General features: G+C 41.8%; 1 protein-coding gene across 1 annotated transcript in view; it reads right to left on the bottom strand.

The window, feature by feature from the left end:
* The window catches only part of FAM131A (family with sequence similarity 131 member A), a 121,605-nt gene that overhangs the window by 17,881 nt on the left and 77,726 nt on the right, over positions 1–25,998 (bottom strand). The window contains exons 2-3 of the mRNA XM_040349787.1: positions 24,796–24,920; positions 15,899–15,976 (exon numbers count right to left, since the gene is read on the bottom strand). Of these exons, the coding sequence (XP_040205721.1) occupies positions 15,899–15,976; positions 24,796–24,920 (203 nt within the window). The remainder of the gene's footprint in view (positions 1–15,898; positions 15,977–24,795; positions 24,921–25,998) is intronic.

Raw genomic sequence — 25,998 nt, forward strand, 5'->3', positions numbered from 1 at the left:
CTTTTTTGTCTGTTACAGCGTGATGAATGTGCTTACTCCATTATGAACGGTAGTTTTACCAGAACGAGCGCTCTCATCTCATAACTTGCTTCTGAGCATGCGCAGGTTTTTAACATCATTTTAGCCCACACGATCATTTTTACAACCTGAAAAACGACATTGTTTAAAACGACGTTAAAAAATGCAGCATGTTCGATTTTTTTTTGTTTTTCAGAACCTGAAAAATCATGTGAAGCCCACACATGATCATTTAAAATGAAATTTTTTAAAAAACGTTTTTTTCATGCCGAAAAATTATCGGGTGTACGCGGCATTAGTGCTAAACGTGCCTAGCGTAGCAAAACTGCTGCTCCTAGACAAGATAGCAGTGTTTTTTTTTTTTGCCTCCAAAAGCCCCTGCCACTAAATGCTGCATTGACATGTAGGGTAACAAGTATGGGAGTTCAGAGGCAGGGAAAATAAAGAAAAAAACGGAACGCCTCTTAAAGCAGCTGCAAAAACATCCAGTGTGCATGAGGCTTAAAAATATTGTAATCTAAATAGAACCGTGTGAGGTTAAAGCCCCCTACTTTAAATGTTTTTTTTTTTTTTTTCGTTTAGATGGGAAGGGGATGGAACCCTTGTCAGGTTTTTGTGTGGTCTGTGTCCCCATTGGTAGAAAATCTCTCCAATAGGGATACAGAATGCAACAAAATACTTTTTCTAGTAAAGGTTAGAGCCGGTTCACACCGGGGCGTCTCGTCAGGCGGCTGAGCCGCCTGACGAGTCGCGTTCCATTCTATGCAATAGAACCATTCTAATAGGAGCGACGCAAGTCGCTCCGACTTTAGAAAAAGGTTCTTGTACGACTTCGGGGGCGGCTCGGGGCGACCTGCATTGACTTCTATACAGAGGTCGTTTTGCAGATCGCCTCCGAAGTCGTGCCGCCTAAGTGTGAACCGGCTCTTAAGAGTTTCTATAAAGTTATTGTTATTTTATCGGTCTTTCTGACACAAACAACCTTTCCTCTCATTTAGTCTCCTGCTGTCACAGGGACCCTAAGAGAAGTGTGGGGGTCACAAACCGCAATAGGATATTCGATTTTACCCAAAACCTACATAAGAAAAAAAAAAAAAAATTCAGGCTGATGATTTAACAAACTAGTGGTTGTAACCTTTTAAAAAAAAAAAAAAGTCACTGCTAGCCCATCTCTTTAATCCAGCCATAACACACTGTCTACATGCTTGTTAAAAACTATGCCTCTAAATACCTTTTTTCAGATCTCTTCAGGCCAGTCACGTGACTCCCAGCTGCTCTTCTACCCATCTTAGGGCTACAACTGAGAGGGGTTGAACGTCAAAGGAAGATCTTGGCCCTCACGCTGTAGCCAGTAGATGGAGTAGGAGAGCGTCCGGGAGTCATGTGACCAACCAGAAGAGATTGAAAACTATTAGCCAGATTCAGAGAGAGATACGCCGTTGTAACTCTGAATCTGCGCCGTCGTAAATTTAAGTGTATTCTCAAATTGAGATACACTTAAATCTAGCTAAGATACGACCGCCGGCGCCGTAGTCTCTTAGCTGTCTATTTAGGCCGGCCGATAGGGGCGTGTACGCTCATTTACGCCTAGAATGCGTAAATCAGCGAGATACGCCTATTCACAAACGTACGCTTGCCTGTCGCAGTAAAGATATGCCGTTTACGTAAGGCGTTTTCAGGCCTAAAGATATTCCACCAAAAAGATGGCGCAGCCAATGTTAAGTATGGATGTCGGAACCGCGTTGAATTTTCAAATTTTTACATCGTTTGCGTAAGTCGTCCGTGAATGGGGCTGGGCGTAATTTACGTTCACATTGAAACCAATAAGTCTTTGCAGCGTAATTTGGAGCATGCGCAATGGGATGTCCACGGACGGCGCATGCGCCGTTCGTTAAAAACGTCAATCACGTCGGGTCACGATTCATTAGCATAAAACACGCCCACCTCTTCACAATTTGAATTAGGCGCGCTTAGGCCGGCACATTTACGCTATGCCACCGTAACTTAGGACGCAAGTGCTTTGTGAATACAGCACTTGCCTCTCAAACTTACGGCGGCATAGCGTATATGAGATACGCTACGCCTGCCTAACGTTAGGCAAATCTACGTGAATCCAGCTATATGCCTCTAAATACCTTTTTTTTTTTCCAGATCTCTTCTGGCTGGTCACGTGACTCCTGGCCGCTCTCCTACTCCATCTACTGGCTACAGCGTGAGGGCCAAGATCTTCCTTTGACGTTCAGCCCCTCTCAGTTGTAGCCCTAAGATGGGTAGTAGAGCAGCACGTGACTGTCCTGAAGAGATCTGAAAAAAGTAGGGTTGTCCCGATACCGATACTAGTATCGGTATCGGGACCGATACTGAGCATTTGCGCGAGTACTTGTACTCGCGCAAATGCTCCCGATGCCAGATCCGATACTTTTTTTTTTCACCCGGCTAGCAGGCGGAGGGCTGACTGAAAGGGGCGGAGAGCGGGCTGAGAGGGGGTGGCTAGCAGGCAGAGGGCAGACTGAAAGGGCCGGAGAGCGGGCTGAGAGGGGGTGGCTATCAGGCAGAGGGCAGACTGAAAGGGCCGGAGTGCGGCGGCTAGCAGGCGGAGAGCGGACTGAGTGGGCGGAGAGGGGGCGGCGAGCAGGCGGAGAGCGGACTGAGGAGGCGGAGAGCAGAGCAGTCCTCCGGTATGTAAAACAGGCTACTACATACCACTAATGGAGGAGAGCTGCTTCTGCTGCTGCTGCCGCCGTCTAGTTCATCAGCGCTTGGGGGAACATACATACCAGCTTTCATTTGAATAGCTGTGTGTTCCCCCTCGCACGTCGTCATAAATAGCCCCTCCCCCTTGTCCGGGGACTTTGATAGACAGATAACCCGTCCCAGGATTGGACAGGTGATCTGTCTGTCAAAGTGCCTGGACAAGGGGGAGGGGCTATTTATAACGCGCGGCGGGGAACACACAGCTATTCAAATGAAAGCTGGTATGTATGTTCCCCCAAGCGCTGATGAATTAGACGCAGAGGCTACAGCAGTGACCAGCAGCAGGTCAGCTTTAATCATATATATATAATAGGCCTAACTTTATCTATGGGAACAGGACAAAGTGTGCTAGTGATATAATATAATGTTTACATTGCACACCATTCTTCCACTTTTGTTTTCACTTTTATTTTTCTTTCAAACAATGCAGCAGTGTGCTGCAATCAGCAGCTCCAAAAACGGATAGCCAGGGACAAGCTGTGCTTTGGGAAACCCCCAAAGCAAAAACTTAAAATTACCACCCATAAAACAAAAGGGGGGGGGGGGCAGCTATTTTCTTGCAGTTAATCAGTGTGCCATAATAACTCATCCATCAGGGTTCATTGGGCAAATGATTTTCACAGCAGATGCAGTGTCAGTCTGAATCGTTCATGCCCTGTAAGACCAGAGCCTGACTAAGCTGTCATTCGCTGGGGAATGCAGGCCCAGCAGCTTTCCTATTTAGTGCCCTGCAGGTGCTGTGCATTTGGGGACATACAGCTGCATTTGGGGACCAATGGATACATTTTTAAAAAAGTATCGGTATTCGGTATCGGCGAGTACATGAAAAAAAGTATCGGTACTTGTACTCGGTCCTAAAAAAGTGGTATCGGGACAACCCTAGAAAAAAGGTATTTAGAGGCATCGTTTTTCTAGGCATTTTGGTGCGGCTTAGGTGCGAATTCAGGCCCATGATCTTCTATGGGCACGCATCTGATTCACAGATGTGTTCAGTTCTCAACAGGATTTCTCTCCATGTTGACTACACTTCTCCCCCCTCCCCCTCCCTGAGAGGTTAGATGATTGACGTCTGGTGAAAAACTTCCCATGGCGCATAAGGCGCATCACCTGTTTTTTGTAAATAGCCGACCTGCGAGTTGGCTCTATATGGCGCCTGCGCAGTCAGCTCTAAACGGGCGGGCGCAGGCGGCGTATAGAGCCGACTCGCAGGTCGGCTATTTACGGAAAACTGGTGACGCGCCATGGGAAGTTTTTCACCAGACGTCCATCTAACCTCTCAATAGGAACGCCCAGTCCCGCGGGAATCAGAACCCGGAAGCCGGGGGGACAACAACAATATAATGGTATGTACGGCGGAAAAAAAAAAAATACCAGCATACTGTACATGTCGCTAGTATGCTGGATGTAATGTTGGATAATTGTTTTAGGGTGAACCTCCACTTTAAGATGCAAGTAAATGTTCTGTGTCTGTTACTCAGGTTTCATTGTACCTTGTGTATGCTCACCTCAACTAGGATCACCTTCTCCTGAGAAACCCTTACCCCAGCTAGATATTTTCCACTTGTACATCAGTAGAGGGTTAAACCAAATGAAGTGCCCTGACCCAGAAAGACCTACAAATAAGTGCTCTATTTCTAAACTCACTCATACCATCAGAAATGATCCATATTTATGAAAAAAAAAGAAACGGTGATATGTTGGATGCTCAGATGTTGAGGGGGCGCGAATATCTATTTCAATACTGCTACATATGCAATGAAAACATAAGACAAGCAGAATACATTAACTCAAATAACAGGTTAATAAAAATATATATTAGAACCAAATTACAAAATATTGTTACAAACAAGCACAACTCATTCTACCAATGCTTTTCACTTTTGGTCTTTGTAGAATTTTGAAAAATGTATTAAAGAAAATCTGTCATGTTAACAAAAGTGGATTTACGCTTTAATAACTACATCATTTTGTCTGAGAAAAAAAAACATTCCCCTCTGGATGATCTATGAACATGGCAAGGATTTTAACAAACTTTGTTGCAGATTCCTACCTTTTCTTATTCTGAAGAAATCCCTGTGTGTTTGTCTGCATCCATGTGGGAAAGTGAATCTAATGGGAGTGGTTTCATAATGATCAATCAGCTGTGAAAGCTGAAGAGCACCAATGAAGAAAGCTGCTGAGTCTGCATCCCTTTAGATGTGTTCCTATGGGAAGTATCTCACCAAAAATGACATTTTGTTGCAGGGGATGCCTCAACTCTGAGTGCAGGCTTCTGGGAAAATTAATGAGCCAATCACACAAGCAGGACATTGTTTCTGGAGGGACGTTCTGTACACATTCTGTCTACAGAACACCTCCGGGTAGCCATATTGCATTTTCAGAAAATTACAGTGGCTGCAGATTGAAAAGGAAAGCTAATTTTTAATAACATTCAATTACAATATGACTTGTGTCCCAATTGTATATGCCATATTATTTATTCTTTCTTTGTTATTCCCCCCCCCACGAAAGTAAAGTTACCCTTTAACCACTTCAGCTCTGAAAGGTTTCACCCCCTTCATGAATAGGCCATTTTTTGAGATACAGTGCCGTATCGCAAAAAATCGCCTAGTCATGAAGGGCTTTAACCGACAATTGAGCGGTCGTGAGCTGTACCCAAACAAAATGAATGCCCTTTTTCCCCCTACAAATAGTTTTCTTTTGGCGGTATTTTTTTGCGCTATAAACAAAAAAAGGACAATTTTGAAAACAAAAAAAAGTTTTACTTTGTGCTTAAAAAAGATATCCAATAAAAAAAATGGACTGTGACATTGCGGCGGACAAATTGGACACTAAGTGACACTTTTTGTGGACCAGTGACAATAATACAGTAATTCGTGCTAAAAAAAAAAAAAAAAAGCACTCTCACTATACCAATGACACTGGTAGGGATGGGGTTATCATCAGGGGTGATCAAAGGGTTAAGTGTACTCCTAGGAAGTGATTTCTAGCTGTGTGGGGGATGGCTTAACTGGAGGAAGAGAGAAATCTGTGTTTCTAATTAAATCTCCCTCTCTGACAGAATGGCGGTCTGCCTTGTTTACATAAGCAGACCGCAGGACCCGCTGATTGGCTCTCGCCGTATTCCAATCACAGCAGAATAGGGTCACCGCGCGTACCAGACCTGGAAGAGGCAACAACATACAGGTACTGCCGCAGTAAATGGATGGACCAGAAGCGGTTAAGGCTGTAGAGTAGACCAAGGCACTGCAAAAAAAAATCCTCTTTACTTTCTTCATTCATACTGCCATTACCAAGTGATCAGCAAGTTTGCCCTTAATATTAAAAATGAATTAAATGGCCGTTTTGGTTTGTGGCGCTTAGATGCAGTATAGTTCCGTTTATTATTTTTTTTCAATCACTAGACTGATCAGTACAAGAAATGGTCCCCATAGATTGCATTAAGCCTTGCTAGCAAAAAAAAAATGATATACATAATATCTTTCTAAATACATAAAATAATAAGATTTCTTATAACACACACAAGATTTCTGCTAAATGCTAGGAACACAGATTGGATAATACTCCACCCCAGCAGAGAACGTGACCATGAGACTAGCACTGGAGGGAGCTTTAGAGCACAATTTCTCAAGTTAAACTTTTCTATCACTCCACATTACTCTGTCCCAGCAAGACCATTACATACAACAGACCTATGCCCTATGATATTATTTTACTTTACTTTCTATAAAATGTGACTAGATAGTGCTTTGAATAATCATTTAAAGAATAGTAAGACAATTTAAAGATCGTTTTCGTTTGCAGACTTGCATAGATACCTATATCATCTCTGCAGAAGCAGCAATCAATAGTTGGAACAGTCCAAAACTTTCCAAACTGTGATCGGAATTTCCGATAAGAAATGTTCGGTGTGAGCTTCTGGTCGGAAATTACAACCGTGTGTAGGCACCATCGGAAATTTTCTGTTGGAATTTCCAACAGCAAAAATTTGAGAGCTAGTTCTCAAATTTTCCGACGGCAAAAGTTCTTGTCTGAAATTCCAATGGTCTGTATGCAATTCCGACACCCAAAAATCCTACTCATGCTCGGAATCATTGAACTTCATTTTTCTCGGCTCGTCATAGTGTTGTACGTCACCGCGTTCTTGACATTTGGAATTTTTCGACATTTGTGTGACCGTGTGTATGCAACACAAGTTTGAGCCAAAATTCCGTCTGAAAAAAATCCACGGTTTTGTTGTCGGAAATTCCGATCGTGTGTACGCGGCATTAGACTGACCCAGCCAGTGTTCTCCTTCATAGCCATTTTTACTCTGTACACTCTAATTCCACGTACACACGCGTCGGACATTCCGACAACAAAACCGTGGATTTTTTTCTGACGGATGTTGGCTCAAACTTGTCTTGCATACACATGGTCACACAAATGTCAACGGCACTATTAAAAGGGAAGTTCGATACCAGTCGTGTTAGAAGTTTGGTGAGAGACTATTCGCGCTTTTCAGCCTCATGCTTTTCAGCGTGACGAATGTGCTATCTCCATTACGAACACTAATTTTACCAGACCGAGCGCTTCCGTCTCGCACTTGATTCAGAGCATGCGTGGAATTGTGTGTCGGAATTGTCTACATGGAATTTGCGAGAACTGATTATGTTGTCGGAAAATTTGAGAACCAGCTCTCAAATTTTTGTTGTTGGAAATTACGACAGCAAATGTCCGCTAGAGCATACACATGGTCGGAATTTCCAACAACAAGCTCCTATCGAACATTTCTTGTCGGAAATTCCGAGCCTGTGTACACGGCATTAGAGTGGCTAAAAGCACTGAAGCAATAAGATCTGCAATGATGCCATTCAACTAGCATTTTTAGAGGTCCACAATGGCAACTTCCATGTTTCTCATTGCAGATTTCCTTTTATACTGTATACTGGAACTTTAAGGAGCCAAGGATGTCTTAACATCGCAATAACCACCTCTAGCAATACAGGTCTGTGAACAACTACACTGCACCAGCTATGCCAAGCATGCAGGTAAAATACCCAGTAATATGTGGAATGCAGAGCTTATACAAGGTTCCGATTTAATTCCCAGCACCAACTTCAAGCAAGGGAATTGGATAGGGAGAATAGTCGTTAATTCCCTTTTTTATCATGGTATTTAGGGCTGACAATATTGTACTACCAGGCCGCCTGTTTAGCACAACCTTTACAATTTCCAGCATTTTAACTCAGAAGGATAGTCCTAATTGAGCTTGTTCAAGCTAAACTTGCTCCATTAATATGCTTTACCAATTGTCTACTGCATTTTTGTCCACTGACTTGCATTATCTCATTTGGGTTAACTTTTGAGGACCTTTTCTGTGCATATAAAAAAAAAAAAAAAAACTTTTCAAAAGTGCACTTACAGTCCTATGTGAACATAGATAGGTTGCCTATATTTCTAAAGATTAAACAAAATGCATGCATTGGTAGATAGACCATTACCAACTGTTCTGAGATTAAAAAGTACTTTGGTGCTGTACAGACTGGGGGGGGTGGATAAGCTGGGGTATTGCCCATAGCAATAACTCAGCTTCAGTTACAATTTGGCTCAGGGAATAAAAAGGTAATTCATCCATTTCGCTTGACTCCAGTTCTTATATTTATGAAATTATTAAATAAATCTACAAAATAAATCAAAGCAAAAAAACACAAGTAACAAAAATGCGGAGAACAGATAAAGCATATGGATCGGGTCTGTGCTAAAAAGATGAGAATTGAACATAAACTTTCATCTAAAAAATCAATATGATTTAAGATAATTTTCTACTTCGACAAAGCAACGCGTTTTTACCTGTGTGCGGATTAAAGTCAGTGTGATAAAATGTTCATTCAGGGTAGAGCCATGTTAAATACTTACAGGCGTCCAGCTTCTTTTAGGCAGATTCTATAGAGTGCCCTCTGCACCATACAGTGACCACTTTTTTGCTCATGCAGGGGAAGCTAAAGGGGTCACTTGCCACCCCCCCTTCCCCTTTCCCCAAAAGCAAATACAGTTGTATCTTGGATTAAGAGCATAATTCATTCCAGAAGCATGCTTGTTATCCAAAGCACTTATATATTAAAGCGAGTTTCTCCATAGGAAGCAATAGAAACTCAGATAATACATTCCAGTATCACTGCTAGTGTACGTTGGGGGGGTGGGCGCCACCGGCGCCCCTGGACCTCTGGCCACATGCGGTACTGCACACACCTGAGGCTTGAATCCGCAAATTGAGTCAGAATTTCAAAGAAAAAAAAAAACAGCTTGTATTGCTAAAGGCTTGTAATCTGCGTTACTCGGAATCCAAGGTTTTACTGTACTTGCCTTCCTTCAATTATGCACTTTAGCTGCTGGGACCAAAAAAGATGTGTAAGTTCCAAACCAACTTGCCAAAGCGTACATTGGACCAAGGACTTCCCATGCTACAGTGCTATGCAATTCATGAGGCACCTACCCGTCACATACTCAACCATACCCAGTAGTGCTGGACTATTTTGCTTGCAGCATCTGAACAGAACGGTGTGAGACAGAAAAAAAATCTGAATACGATACTGGAAAAAGTGAGTTATATTACCCTTTTACTTTGTCCTTTATGTAAACCTGTCTGAGAATTGAAAACTGCATGTCAGTCATCAAAAGAATTAAGAGACATAGGCAGCTGAAATAATGACAATCTCAGCTTTTCCTAGTTGGTTTTGACCCCCCCCCCCCCCCCCCCCAACTCTTATTTTGTGGTCGCTGCAGCCACCCATCACAATAAGAGGTAGATATAGGGTCCAGGAGAAGGAGAGGGCAGTGTTGACATTTACAAGAAAGCTTAAGCTCCTTATATCTGAGCACTTAACCAATTGCCAACCAGCCGCCACAGTTATACTGTGGCAGGTTGACTCGGCTGCGCGAATCCTCGTAGCTGTACGTCGCACACGCCCCAGCCGTCCCCGCGGCAATCGGATTAATTTCAGAACCGAGCGATCGACAGAACCAGGCCATTGATTTCTGGCCTGAACCTGCTGATCGGTTCTGGCGAATGAAATGCCTCCTCTGCCTGTAAACACAAGCAGAGTAAATGAGGTATGTCCCCTTGTGGGGCCCTTTCTGGTTCCAGCGCGAGAGGAGAAGACATCCATAGTGAGTACACCAAGCACTTCACTAACACCAGGACACACAGGCACACTTTTAACCCCCTGATCGCCCCCCCCCCCCCCCCCCCAGTTAACCCTGTCACTCTGTCAGTGTCACCAAGTGCAGTTTTCAGATTTTTCACTGATCACTATACTGGTGTCACTAATCAGCATTAGGGCAGATAGTGGTAGTCCCAGATAGGTTTAGGGTACCCCCCATATAGTCTCTAATAAAGGTTTAACCCCTTGATCACCCCCAGTTAACCCCTTTCACTCCCTGTCACTGTGGCATTAGTATATAGTGTACAGATCTTTTCTGATAAATGTATTGGTGTCATGGGTTAGCTAGTTGGCTTTAATCCCAGACAATGTCAGATTTTAACCCTTTGATTGCCAGTAGCACCAACACACACTGACACACCATACACCTCCCTTACTAAAATAGCATTTGAATGGATCAATATCTTTGATCTGATCAGATCTATACTAGCGTCCCTAATAGTAAAGTTTTTCCAAAAATGTGGCATTAGCAGGATTAGCCCAGACCTGCATTTAGCTCCTCCTCCTAGCCCAGCCAAGTGCAGTATCAATAGATCACTGTCACTTATAAAACACAGCACACAAAAATGCAGCTTTAGGCCCCATGCACACGAGACGCTGCTAAACTCGAGTTCAGAGGCATTTGGGCATTTTTTTCAACTGCCCCTGAACACATTTAATGTTATCCTATGTGTCCATGCACACAACCACGTTTTTTGGCGTTTCAAAGCAGTTGGGTTTAGGGCCGTTTTTCCAAACCCAAAATTTTGGGTTCAGACGCTTTCAGCTTTCGCGTTTTAGACGCAAATCGCGGCAAAACGCGGTACCGGCGTTTTGCCGTGATTTCGTTTATAGGCGTTTTTAAAGCTGACCTATTTTTTTACATTAGAAATCTCAAAAATGATGGCAAATGATGAAAAACCATAAAAAAAACATAAAAAATGTAATTGCTTGCATTGCATTGTGGACAATCCACAACTTGTGGCAGGTGACGTGGCCAGTGGACAATCCACAACTTGTGGCAGGTGACGTGGCCAGGTGACGTGGCAAGTGAACAACCCACAACTTGTTGTAGGTGACGTGGCTAGGTGATGTGGTAGGTGACGTGGCCAGTGGACAATCCACAACTTGTGGCAGGTAACATGGCCAGGTGACGTGGCAAGTGTACAATCCACAACTTGTGGTAGGTGACGTGGCAGGTGATGTGGCCAGGTGACGTGGCAGGTGACGTAGCCAGGTGACATGGCAAGTGGACAATCCACAACTTGTGGCAGGTAACGTGGCCAGGTGACATGGCAGGTGACGTGGTTTGGTGACGTAGCCAGTGGACAATCCACAACTTGTGGCAGGTGACGTAGCCAGTTGTGGCAGGTGACGTGGCCAGTGGACAATCCACAACTTGTGGCCAGGTGATGTGGCAGGTGACGTGGCCAGGTGACATGGCAAGTGGACAATCAACACCTTGCGGCAGGTGACGTGGCCAGTGGACAATCCACAACTTGTGGCAGGTGGGGTGGCCAGGTGACATGGCAGATGACATGGCAAGTGGACAATACACAACTTGAGGCAGGTGACGTGGCAAGTGGACAATCCACAACTTGTAGGTGACGTGGCCAGGTGATGTGGCCAGGTGCCGTAGCCAGTGGACAATCCACAACTTGTGGCAGGTGGCGTGGCCAGGTGACGTGGCAAGTGGACAATTCACAACTTGGCAGGTGACGTGGCCAGTTGATGTGGCAGGTGACGTGGCCAGTGGACAATCCACAACTTGTGGCAGGTGACGTGGCCAGGTGACATGGCAGGTGATGTGGCCAGGTGACATGGCAAGTGGACAATCCACAACTTGCGGCAGGTGACGTGGCCAGGTGACGTGGCCAGTGGACAATCCACAACTTGTGGCAGGTGGGGTGGCCAGGTGACATGGCAGATGACGTGGCAAGTGGACAATACACAACTTGAGGCAGGGGACGTGGCCAGGTGATGTGGCAGGTGACGTGGCCAGGTGACGTGGCCAGTGGACAATCCACAACTTGTGGCAGGTGACGTGGCCAGTTGACGTGGCAGGTGACGTGGCCAGTGGACAATCCACAACTTGTGGCAGGTGACGTGGCCAGGTGATGTGGCCAGGTGACGTGGCAGGTGACGTGGCCAGGTGACGTGGCAAGTGACACGCTAAATACACGTACACTGCTGCTCTCTCAGCTGCTCTGGTCTCACAAAATAGCTGAAATGGTTAAATAATATTGTTTTTTGAGCTTAGGGAGGGTCTTATGATGTTTCTTAACCAAATGCTTATAAACGCAAACGCGGTAAAACGTGGTAAATCACGGTAAAACGCCGCGAAATTCGCGGCAAAAACGGGCGTTTTAAACGCCGGTTTTTGCGTTTGAAAACTTGTGTTTAGATGAGTTTGCATTTGCTTCTCGTGTGCATGGGGCCTTAGAGTCACGCCTGATCCCTGCTAGCGCTAAACATTAATTTTTTGTAGTGATTCAAGCAGTCGCCGACAACCAGGTGCCGCTCAGAAGAATCACGTTGTTTTTGGATTTTGAAAAGTGTGGACGTTTCACTTGATTATCACATAGGATTCAGTTATTTATTGAGTTTATCAAACTCAGGAAGTTGCGCTGATCACTATTTATATCCAATTTTTGTGCACTTGTACACTACAGATTTAGTAGCATCTTTATTTATATATTTAGTTCACTTGGTAGCACGAGGGACCATACCCTTTCATATCATCTTAGTATAGTTTTTTTCAGCCGGCGGTCGGCTTGCATGCAAAAGCAACCCTAGCCGCTAGACTGCTTTTACAAGCAGTGGGAGGTAACCTGACCCCATTTTGAAAAGTCGACACTCCAAGCTATTTGCTGAGAGGAATATTTTATATTTTGCCACAGGTTTTAGGAAAATTACAATTTCGGTTTTTTTACACAAAGTTGTCAATAAATGATATATATCAAACATGGCATGAGTATATGTAAAATTACACCTCAAAATACATTGCTTCTCCTGAGTACGGTGATACCACATGTGTGGAACTTTTTGGGAGCCTAGCTGCGTACGGGGCCCCGAAAACCAAGCACCGCCTTCAGGCTTTCTAAGGGGCGCAAAATGGTGGTTTCACTCCTCACTGCCTATCACAGTTTCGGAGGCCATGAAATGCCAAGATAGCACAAACCCCCCCCCCCCCCCAAATGGCCCCATTTTGGAAAGTAGACACCCCAGGATATTTGCCAAAGGGAAGGTTGAGTATTTTGCAGCTCATTTGTTTTGTAAAGTGAAGAAAGAAAAAAAAGGAACATTTTTTTTTATTTAATTTTTTTTAAACTTTGTGACAAAAAGTAAGAGCTACAAAATACTCAACATGCCTCTCAGCAAATAGCTTGGTGTGTCTACTTTCCAAAATGGGGTTGTGCTATCTGGTATCTGGGCATTTCATGGCCTCCGAAACTGTGATAGGTAGTAAGGAGCAGTGGCGGTGCGTCCATAGTGGGCGCAGGAGCGCCGCCCCCTCTCTATCCTGCACAGCCACTGAAGGCAATAATACATAGATTCATGCATTGCATGAATCTATGCATTGTCGTGGCTGCCGCTCACTATTCAGATGGTCGGCCCCCTGGTGAGCGCCGGCCATCTGAATAACAGCAGTTGGTTGGCTTTGGAAGTGTCTATCAGTGCCAGCAAATCTAATAGGCTTTAAGATTACATCCTGTTGGCTCTAATCAGCTTCCAAATAGTTAACCAGGGGACGCACATGGAGTGAAATCAAAAATGTACGCCCTTAGAAATCCTGAAGGCGGTGCTTGGTTTTTGGGGTCCTGTACGCGGGTAGGCTCCCAAAAAGTCCCACATGTGGTACCCCTGTACTCAGGAAAAGAAGCAGAATGTATTTTGGGTTGTAATTCCACAAATACCCAGGTCATGTGTGAGCAATATATAATTTCAGTAACAACTCTGTGAAAACAAAATATTTTTTTTAATCACTTGTGACAAAAAAATGTAATATTCAATGGGCTCAACATGCCTCTCAGAAACTTCCTTGGGGTGTCTACTTGCCAAAATGGGGTTATTTGAGGGGGGGGGGGTTGTACTCCCCTGGCATTTTAGCACGTCAAGAAATGATATAGGCAGTCAAAGTAAAAGCTGCACAAATTTCAATAAATGTACCATAGCTTGGAGCTATACCTTTTGCACAAACCAATAAATATACGCTTATTGAATTTTTTTTAACCAAGACATGTGGCTGAATAAATTTCGGCCTAAAACGTATGACGAAAATTTAGTTGCTTTGGATTTTTTTTTTTTTAACAAAAAAGTAGAAAATATAATAAAAAAAAATGTATTTTTTCGTCTATATCACAAAAAAATAAAAATCTCAGAGGCAATGAAATACCACCAAAAGAAAGCTCTATTTTGTGGGGGAAAAAAAGGACGTAAATTTAGTTTGGGTACCGCTTTGCATGACTCTGCAATTAGCAGTTAAAGCAGCACGGTGCCAAATTGTAAAATGTGCTCCGGTCATTAATGGGGTAAATCCTTCCGGGGCTGAAGTGATGTGATCAGTTTGAATATCCTAGTTGTGCGAGAGGTTTAGCAGTGAATTTGTAATAAACTAAAATAATGCAAAAGATTTCAGCACATTATTACTACAGACAGCAAGAGACAAATGTTTTTGACCCACCAACTATAAATCCGCTTGCTTTGTGTTGGGCTAACCTATTCATCTGTATAAGAGACAAGTGCTGCTGCATAAGGGAGGTGCAAAATGCTAATTTTCTAGCTGAAGTTAATATTTGCTTAGTAGAGCCTCATTGCATTGTGGATCTAAAGCCTAGTACACACGGGTTGAATGTCGGGTGACATCGGCCAGTTAAATAAGTCTGCTGAAGGTACCTCTGGGTTTTTGCAACAAACATTCTTCTATAACTCTACTGTGTTTATAGGTTACGGTAAGTTAATAAAAGATTTGCTTTAGTTAAAATATTTTTTCCTGAGTAAGGCTGACTAGAAAACTGTAGCAATATTAGAAAAACTATTAGACTCCCAGAGGCACAATGACGTCCCTATGTCATAACTACCTTACCTAACTCTTAAGTAACTTAATGGCACTCAACATGAACATTATTGATTTACAAATTAACTAAAAATGAAATTTTACTGTATTGGAAAAGTCTGAAAAAAAGAACTGTTCCAGTTGCATATAGCAAAGTTTTGTATCCAAGCGCAGTATGGCAGAATGAAAGGCATAATCTGATTGGCTACTCTGGAAAAAGTCTTGTTATCTGATAATTCTGTACAGAACACCAAAATGATTCTTGAATAGAGGGATCTACAACGACTCCAACCCCAATGACCCTTATTAAATCAGAAAACCTGAAAAACAAATAGTCATAGTGAATGAGCATGTGAAATTGCATTCCGTTGTACCACAACCACATTCATATGCTTCCATTTCAGACCAATCAATGCATGATTAATGTGAACAAATAATCCCTTTAAAAGCTTTCTTTAAATAAGCGCATGTTATAAAAAAAAAAAAAAACGTTACATTTTAGTAATTTAAAGCTACGCATATGGGAAATTTCATGGTTTTATCCTACAGGCGGTTTTGAAAAAGGTGAAATATGTCACATACAACATTTTATGCCGCATAAATACATTTCATTAGTTGTGTATGCTGATCAGATGTCTAGATGGCATTTGTCCTTGTTAGCACAACAGATGGGTCACAATGGTACTACATACAGTTTATTACTTATGTCACCACAACGATCAAGACTGAATTTTATTACAGACATCAATAGCACACTCTAGCAAGTAAAAAGTAATGAACAAACAGATACTAAAGAAATGAGGCTGTGCCCTGGAGAAAAAGGTAGAAGAGAAGAGAAAGCGGAGATGTGGATCATCATAACAATGAGAATGGATCCCATTTGACATACCACAACCCCAGAACTGCCCAAACTTTTGGTTCTTCCGTCCTCCAGCAGATCTTCCAAACTCAACACATACGTGTTGCTCTGTCAGAGAGAGAGAGAGAGAGGAATGCATATAGTGCTCTGCGATAAGTGCAAGGAAGCGAGTAATGCTTTTCATGCTCTGCATAAAAATATAAGGGGGGCAAACGACATGCTCTGCAGTTTTCCATCACATCCAGTTTATAACAGGTGGTGCTCACTCGTCTCCCCCTCCTTCCACCTACTCACTGAGATCCAACATCAACAAGGTGAATTTCTATGGAAACCTCAGCATGGAGAGAATCTCCCAGGATACAAAGAGAACACATCAGGTGGGGGGAGAGAGAGAGAGAGAGAGGAAAAATAAATAAGGGGGAGATTAAGCAAAGAGAGGAAAGGCTGAAAGAGCAGAAAAATTTCTTCTTGTCTGAAGTCATTACCGCAAATGTACTGGAAAGGTGACGAATAGACCCTTAGTACCACAAGGCAAGGTCACCAAAGTATCACCTTCATTGTAACCGGCTTTGTTTACAAATTATCGCTTTACTGCAAGACATGCTAATGCATGCTAGAATGCTCATGCACAAGAACTGTACAAAAAAGCAAACAGTTTATTAATCTGAGATTAAGCCCACAGTAAACAGTTCGATTGGTTTAATAATCTAAAGATTAGAATTATTCAGCACCTCGACAACCTAGTTAAGTGGCGCCTTTACCGTTATTTTTTTTTTTTTAGAAAATGTACAGGTTGAAAACAAAAACAAAAAAGGAGAGCACATTCTTGGGACACGGTACATGGGATAGAAAGTCCAAATTTCAGGTAAGTCAATGAGTAACATGCCATAAAAGTGGTTGTAAAGGCTGAAGGTTTTTTACCATTAGGCATTCTATGCCTGATGGTAAAAAACCTTTAGGCCGGATTCACTCTATTGCGGTGTGAATTTCAGCTCTCTTATCTCTGCAGAGAGATAAGAGAACTGTTTAGCAGATCCACTGCGTTTTAGCTGCGAATTTGAAAACCTGGGAGAGGGGAGGGGGGAAGTGTATTGAGCGGAATGAGAGAAATCCTGAAGAGAAATGAGCACATCTGCGAATCAGCTGCGTACCCATAGAAGATAATGGGCCTGAATTCGCACCTGAGCCGCACCGCAAGGCCTAAAATACGCACACGTATGCGCAGTGCAAATGCATCGCACATATGTGAGCCAGCCTCATTGAAAACAATGTATTTAGAAATGTTCTGCGTATTGGATGCAGTTTAAGCCGCACTCAATTCGCATAGGTGTGAACCCGAACTTAGTGTTCTGCTCCCTCCTCAGCCCCCCCCACCCATAACTTACCATAAATAAGCCAGATTTCGATCTAGCGAGGTGCACAAGACCCGAGGCTTTCCCTCCTGATTGGCCGATATGCAGCAGCAGGAGCCATTAGCTCCCACTGCTGTTAATCACAGCCAGTGAGGCGGGAGCAGGGTGGGGCACTTATGGACACAGAGAGCTGGCTTGGGGTGCGTGCATGCATGAGAGCCCCCATAGCAAGCGGCTTGCTAAGGGGGGGGTATCAGAGTGCTGGTGGGGGACCTGAGAAGAGGAGGATGAAGGCTGTTTTGTGCATTGCACAGAGCAGGTAAATATAGTATTTTTATAACATATACACATATTTTATATTATACACACACAGTGGATATAAAACTATACACCCCTGTTAAAATGTAAAGTTTCTGTGATGTAAAAAAAAAAATATATATAAGAACGATAAATACATTTCAGAACTTTTTCCACCTTTAATGTGACATTTAAATTGTACAACTCACTTAAACAACAATCTGAAATCTTTTAGGTGGAGGAAAGTAAAAAAAAACTAAAGGAATATGGTTGCATAAGTATGCACACCCTTAAACTAATACTTTGTTGAAGCACCTTTTGATTTTATTGCAGCACTCAGTCTTTTTGGGTATGAGTCTATCAGCATGATACATCTTTACTTGGCAATATTTGCCCACTCTTCTTTGTAAAAACACTTCAAATCTTTCAGATTGCAAGGGCATCTCCTGTGCACAGCCCTCTTCAGATCACTCCACAGATTTTCAATCAGCTTCAGGTCTGGGTCATTCCAAAACTTTAATCTTCTTCTGGTGAAACCATTCCTTTGTTGATTTGGATCGTTGTCATGCTGAAAGATAAAGTTCCTTTTGTTCAGCTTTCTAGCAGAAGCCTGAAGGTGTTGTGTCAATATTGACTGGTATTTGGAACTGTTCATAATTCCCTCTACCTTGACTAAGGCCCCTGTTCCAACTGAAGAAAAACAGCCCTAAAGCATGATGCTGCCACCACCATGCTTCACTGTGGGTATGGTGTTCTTTTGGTGATGTGCAGTATTTTTGCGCCAAACACATCATTTGGAATTGGGCAAAAAGTTCAACCTTGGTTTCATCGGACCATAAACACATTATACCACGTGCTTTTGTGAGACTTCAGATGTGTTTTTGCAAAATTTAGCCAGGCTTGGATATTTTTCTTCATAAGAAAAGGCTTCAGTCTTGCCACTCTACCCCATAGGCCAGACATATGAAGAGTACAGGAGATTGTTGTCGCATGTACCACGCAGCCAGTACTACTTTCCAGATATTCCTGTAGCTCCTTTAAACGTTTCTGAAGGCCTCTTGGCAGCCTCCCTGACCAGTTTTCTTCTGGTCTTTTTCAAAATTTTTGAGGGACGTCCAGTTCCTGGAAATATCACTGTTGTGCCATATTTTCTCCACATGATGACTGTCTTCAAGTGTTCCATGGTATATCTAAATGCCTTGGAAATGTTTTTGTACCCTTCTCCTGACTGATGACTTTTAACAATGAGATCCCTCTGATGCTTTGGAAGCTCTCTGCAGACCATGGCTTTTGCTGTAGGATGCCACTAAGATGATGTCAGGAAAGACCTACTAGAACAGCTGAACTTTATTTGGGGTTAATCAGAGGTACTTTAAAAATGATGGCAGGTGTGTACTGACTCCTATTTAACATGTGATTGCTTAAAATTCTGAACACAGCTACATCCCCAGTTATAAGAGTGTGTGCACACTTATGCAACCACATTATTATTTTTTTTTATTTTTACTTCTCCTCCCTCCTAAAAGATTTCAGTTTGTTTTTCAACTGAGTTATATAGTTCAGTGTTTCCCAACTCCAGTCCTCAAGGCACACCAACAGGTCATGTTTTCAGGATTTCCCTCAGATGAAACGGCTGTGGTAATTACTAAGGCAGTGAAACTTATCAAATCCCCTGTGCAAAATAATGGAAAGCCTGAAAAAATGACCTGTTGGTGTGCCTTGAGGACTGGAGTTGGGAAACACTGATATAGTTTATAGGTTGCAATAAAGGAGGAAAAAGTTCTAAAATTGCAGAAACCTGGCATATTAACAGGCGTGTAGACTTTTTATATCCACTGTATATATATTTTCCTTTACATTCTTACTGCTTCTTATGTGTTACAATCTGGTTGTGCAACCTCTGACCTTTAGATTCACCAAAAAGGTATGCAATGTGAGGGCCTGCCAAAACAATCTTTTCTTTTTTTACCCAGGTGGTACCTTGCAGTACACAGTTGTTGCTAGATTCATAGGAAATTGTACAATCAGCAAGCTAAACAAAAATGGCAACTGCCCTAATAAATCAGGGTGGTAGCCATCTTTATTTAGCTTGCTGGAATGGTCACGGGACACACTGTATGTCTTCAATTGCAAATGTTTTGGTCTTCCTGTGCATTTAGGGGCGAACTGGCAACTGCCTCCAGGCATACCGGTCCTCAATGTATCCATTGAGAGAATATATATATATATATATATATATATATATATATATATATATATATATATATATATATATATATATATAGTGTTAGGACCACACTATACATTTTGTTGTTTGTTTTGCTGGCTGGCTGCCAAGTGTGCTGGGAGATGTTTGTTTTGTTATAAGTTGCAATCTAATTGCACAATCTATGGGCAGTTAAATTAGCTGAAGTAATGGCCAGTCTCTTATACAGGGAAGGGAAGCAATGCCCGTGCGGCCAGCACCTTACTTCCAAATCTTAATTAGAGGAGGAAAGGATCAGACAAAATCTCAGAGATACTGCAACAATCGAGAAAATCCTTGTGTAGTAAAAAGGACAATTCTAAATGTAATGGCACTCATTAACTTCCTAGAGTTATCATATACTAGTCGGATCTTCACTCAAGCTTTTGTGGCCAGCCTTACCCCCTTTGCTGGAACTATTGTCTCTGGCATTGCTCCATGTGTTTTGAACCTAAGAACACTGATAAGTCACTTAATCAGGGGAGAGGGATAAAGCGAATAATGGCAGATCGGATTGTTAGTGAGCTGTAGCTGAAAAAAAGGACAGTGAATAATATTATTAAAGTATTAGTAATACACTTGTGATTCACTCACTGATATAAAAGACGACAGCAACTGAAGTCAGAACTTGGATCTGTGTATTTGTCCTAATTCAATGACTCAGAAAGCACTGAAGCCATTAGATCAGAATGGCAACCAGGAAGCTGGAATTATCAGAAGCAGGAGGTCAGCAATGGCAGCCTTCATATTTCTCTCCATGCAGGTTAATATGGTCTTTATGATCACATCACAAAATATATTAGTGGTTAGAGAGTCGGTGTCATATGCGTCTGTAGCTAAAAGATACTCATTCCTTCCTTGTTTACGAATGGCCAATTGGGATGTTTTGAGCCAATGTCAGAGCAATATTGCTGCAGTCCTCAAAATATAACACTACTGCTGGAAGATTGCATAATATATATGTGACGGTATCGGTATGATATCCCCGTCAAAGATTCCCTTCTTCCATAAGAACGTCACCCAATATTCCACTAGGAGGAATATTCCTGAGATCGCCCATTAAGCCACACATTAGTCCAGGCTTACTGCTAGAACAAGACAGACTTTAATGTTATATCACACAGCTTATATGTCATTTCCAAAACTGTTACAATGACAAATCTCCGCCCCCCTCACACTGGGGCTTCCATACAGATGATTAGACAGACACGACGGAGCCGATGCTGAAAACACATTTTCTTTAGACAATGACATCAAGGACGCTGATTACTAGTTGTACTGAATACATTAACTAGACCGCTCGACCCCGCATATAGAGAGATAATTACCACACTGGAGCAATCAGAATAATTAACACAAGCCACTTAAACACAGATCTCCTTCACACAACACAATAGATCAATTAACCTTTAGAAATAGTGAGGGGACATTAGCATGTCAATAACCTGTTAGCCAGGACAGAATCACACAGGGCAAGCAGGGAGAATTACACTGAGACATATATATATATATTGTGATGCATTTGCCTATATCTATCATAGAACAACTATAGATAGATATTGTCCTAAAATATGCATTTCACTGTGCATTCACAGGCAACTAAAGTTTCTTCAGAACGCAAAAACTCATGCCTTTGTAGCACTCTGGAGGCCCTTCAATTCCCAGCAAATTGAAAAAGTTCTTAGCAATGTTGACAGCTGGCTAGCCTCCCACACTTTATTGGCCAGTAATCGATCCATAATGAACATGGCCCAACATTAATGTGCAGAAGGCATCAAGAGACAAGACATTGGTCTAAAGTATCAACATTTGCATATTACATAAGCCCAAAAACAGACATTACAAAAAGGTATGTGCATGGCCCTGAGGGTGTCTGCCTTATATATCTGGGGACAGTATAGCTGAATGTACACCATGACAAGCCTGTGCTGACTAAAAGTAAAAAAAAAAACAATGTTTAATTTTCAGTCGATCGTTCCCATCAGTATTTTCACAATGAAATGCTAAAACAGTTTGAATACAGAACATTCTCACATATATCTCCATCTTAATGCAGCAGGTTATTTATTCACAATTTAATATAAGATGTGGGATTCCCATGAAAAGTCCCTTTAAGAAGCAGGGATGTAGTCCCAAGGGAGGGGCGAGCACACTGACTAACCCCTAGCCAGAACGGCTTGGATGATGGGGGCAAGCTTACTGAGGAGGAATAGAAAGTGAGAAATTCAGTCAAAGAAAAAAAAACATTTAGAAGGGAAATCAAAGGAAAAAGGTAAGTGAATTAACAATGCACTAGCTTAAAAAAAAAAACCTTTACAACCCCTTTAACAATGCAGGACAGGAATGGAAAACAAATTGCTTTGCCTGTCTGGTTTTGGAGATCATCTAATTGATATATTAGCACCTCCTCCAGCTTCAGAAACGGAGACAAATTGTTTGAAGGCTATATTTATAGATTTAACAGCTCGGTCAATACAAACTCTGGAAAAATTCTTGTTTAGACCAGAGTACTTCTAGGACAAAAGCTTTGTATCTCTAAGCCGAGTCATATACGAAAAAATAACAGTTTAGATTTAAATATCCCAAGCGTTGCTCGAATGGTCTTTACTGGGTTTCCTTGACTAAACTAATGAGAATTATTGGTTCGTGGAGGAATTGCCATTGAAAACTGAACGATGGTAAATTCCTACACAATGTCCGACCAGTGCATCATGAACTATCCCTTATTCACAGCCCAACTGGACCAGATACTATAGGACACTTTCCTAGAAATGTTGTAGAGGTCTACACTGTTGGGGGACTCTAGATTGAGAACATGTATACCCAATAAAAAAGGTGCAATTTCTATATGTAAATTTACTTTTCAAAATATATTCAAAAATTTTAAAAATTGTGCATCTATTTGAGTTGGCTAAATAAAATGGTAACTCTCTCCCTCTCTGGCCTAGAATTGTATAAGTGACCAAGTCATGAAAGAAGTATGAAAGCTGCCATTGCTTGGTCACTGTGTTGTCGGGCCATGACTGTCCAAAGCATTGAACAGCTCCTGTAGGTTTTCAGAAGGGTGTATATTTCAAGTCTTAACTTGGTAGAGGTCTCTCACATACTTTATCTGGATGTTTATATTTTAATGGTTTTTATGGGTTATGGATTCTTTTAGGCGCTTCTGGGTGAACCATGTGGGATTCTGCTGGCAACAAAGCACATCCGATTCTGTAAAATAGGCTAAGCAGATCAATCATCTGACTTACCATCTTCCACAACACGCAATGGGCACAGTGTGGCTACAATGGGCACAGTTAACATGCATATTCATATAAGGTGTACCAAAGCCTGATATGTGAAGGAAACGCAGCTATGATCCTAACAGGTCCAGTCACATGGAATTGTCCAATTCTTTCCATCTTTGACACTTATTTAGATGGTGAAGAAGTATATGTTGTACTCTGACTACAATGTATATAGTTGTTTGATTACATTAACTGAAATAACACATTTCCAGACCAGGACACCAGGTGTAAAGAACCCATTTCCAATAATGAATATGTCCATTGTGGGTGGAGTAAGAAACCGCTCAAAAACCCTGACTATTCCGCTGTGTGTTTGTCAAAAGAACCATTTTGGATTAATCTAGTTCCAAGACCATATGGTAAACCAGAAAAAATGTATTGTGGAAGAATTTTGATGTTGTGCCCCATAGATTGTTCACTTAGGCTCAGCAACCACATCATTAGGGTTCACATCCTGTCCAGAGATTGGGGAGATCTCCATCGCAAACCCCCAAACAGTAGAAAATACCCAAGCGAGAGATAAAACCCTGCACTTTGGACCTTTAGAAGAAGAAGAAACCCGTTGTGGGTGCAGTTATTTAAAACTTTAGAAAATCTGCTCTGAGAGAAGTATACGAAAGTTTCCATTCCTGTGTCTGAACAGCTTGTTGCCTGTCTGGCTTCACTAATCTAGGACAAGGTTACCGATTAGGAAAGTCAGAGTGGATGCACAAATCTAGGTCAGTGACTGAGAAATGACTGAAGCCACTGGACCAGCATCACAGCAGGAGAGCTTGTATTTTCAGAAGAAAATGTCAGTAACTGGAGTCTTCATTCAGACTTCCTTAAAGAAAACCCCCAAAAAACACACATCTTTAGCTTTAATTCATCAAGCTAAAGTAACACTTAAAGTGCAATTCCTCTTTTGCCGACAAATTTGAGAAAATCCCACTGTTTTCTTAGATTTCCCATTCACACATAAGAACATAAAAATTTAAGAAAAATATCAATATATATTTCTTACCTTTTATGTCATGGCTGACTGCAAGCATTTTTCAGCAAGTTCAGTGTGAGGCTGTCCCAAAGGAAATCCTTAGGACAGGATCAGCTCCCTCTTGTTAACTTACAATGGGGAAATCAAGCTTTTAAATCATTAACCAATTGTTGTCGGATGGTGTTCAAATCTATTTTACAATTCATGAAACGAGATCTGCCAGCACAGTACACAGACTTAATTATAGCAAACACAGCTACTCAGCCCCCTCAAACAAACAGAGAACCAAGTAGGATATTTTTTTTTATTATTGCTGGGGTTTCCAAACAAGAGCATCTAAATAAAAAAATGGTAAGCCGCAATGTTTATATATATATTTTTTAAATTACGATTATGTGAATGGGAACATGCCACAAATACAAAATAAGTGTTTTTCTAATTCGACTGCAAAAGTAGAAATTAACTTTAAGCATTGCAAATACACTTGCAGTACCCTGAAGTGGCCCATCAGGCAACAATATTGTATGTCATTTTAGCATGCCTTAAGCACAATTTAGCATGCGTTAAATGTTACTGTGGCTTAATGACTTAGGGCCTCTCTGCCCAGTTTATATAAAGCTACTCCCAAGTCACTATTAAATTAAAAGCCAACAAAAGCTTAAACATGCTAGCCCATGCACAACAATGCCAGGGTTAAAAGGCTTAAACTTGCAGTGCTTAATTATTGTTAACAGAGGCCAAGCATCAAAGCAAGGCAAACCATTTGTCACCTCTAGGAACTCCTGGCTCTCCGATGGGACTTGTAGGTTAAACCTTCTTACAAGGAACGGCCTTTTCTGGTGATAAAAGGCAGCACTGCACCTCCCTTCATGCCACTCCACACGCAGGGCTTCCACTGGGGGAACACGCAGGAACAAGTAGACATTAAAGCAATTATGAACACTGGTCAGCAACATCCACACTGTGTGGATGGGTGCTCATGGTACTGGACAGCGCTAATAGTAATAAGGCAATGAAACTCACTAGTGAGAATCTGGTAATAGCATTTGTGTATATGTGTAATTCAGTGTGAGACAAGCAGCAAATCAGGGTCTTTTTTTTTTTAATAAAAAAAAAAAAAAAAAAAAAAAATGAATGAGAAACTACTTTAGATTGTCTGAAAGTCAGAAGAACTAGAAAGATACCCGTGATTAAATGTGTACATAGTTTCTGGTACAAGCATGTCACCAACGCTTAATTTTTCTAGTTTGGAGACGGTTAGCTTTAGTTTCCTTTGGGATCCTTTGTTATTTATCACTGCTTACAGAATGACTTCTGTGATGTTTATACAGATTATTCTGATTTACTACACATCCCTTTCAGAAAGAATTTGGCAAGACACAACTTTTGACAACTCGTAAGTCAGAGGGAATTTTGTATTAAAACACCAGATGCACAGACTTATGCCTCGTACACACGATCAGTTTTCCCCACAACAAAAGAGTGATGTGAGCTTTTTGTCAGGAATTCCGAAGCGAGCCTGATTTTGCACTCACCAGCTTTAGTAGATAAACCCCATAGGGTCCATACACACTGGGCACACAAATTGCTGCCGATACAGGCTTTTGGCAGTTTTTTCTTCAGCCTGTATAAGCAGCTACATGTTAGGTTATTGGTCTATGCAAATTAGAATTTTACAGGCATATTTGCAGAGAAGCATTTTCAAGCATATAAGAAAAAACACACAACAACAACACACACACTTTAGCGGAGCTTTCGAGCAGAAAAAACACCTGACGCATATAAACGCTCATATACATGCATAAACGCAGTGTTTAGGAGCCTTCAGCATTTCCAAGTGTAAATTGATTATAGTGAAAAATTAGCAGAGGTGAATTTTTTTTTTTTATGTTGAGAGAAACAGTTATAAAAGCAAATGCCTATAAACGACTAAATTCTTGTGCAATACGAGCGGGTATGAGCATTTTTCTTTT

This window comes from Rana temporaria, chromosome 4 (assembly GCF_905171775.1).
Source record: "Rana temporaria chromosome 4, aRanTem1.1, whole genome shotgun sequence".
NCBI classification, from domain to species: domain Eukaryota; kingdom Metazoa; phylum Chordata; class Amphibia; order Anura; family Ranidae; genus Rana; species Rana temporaria.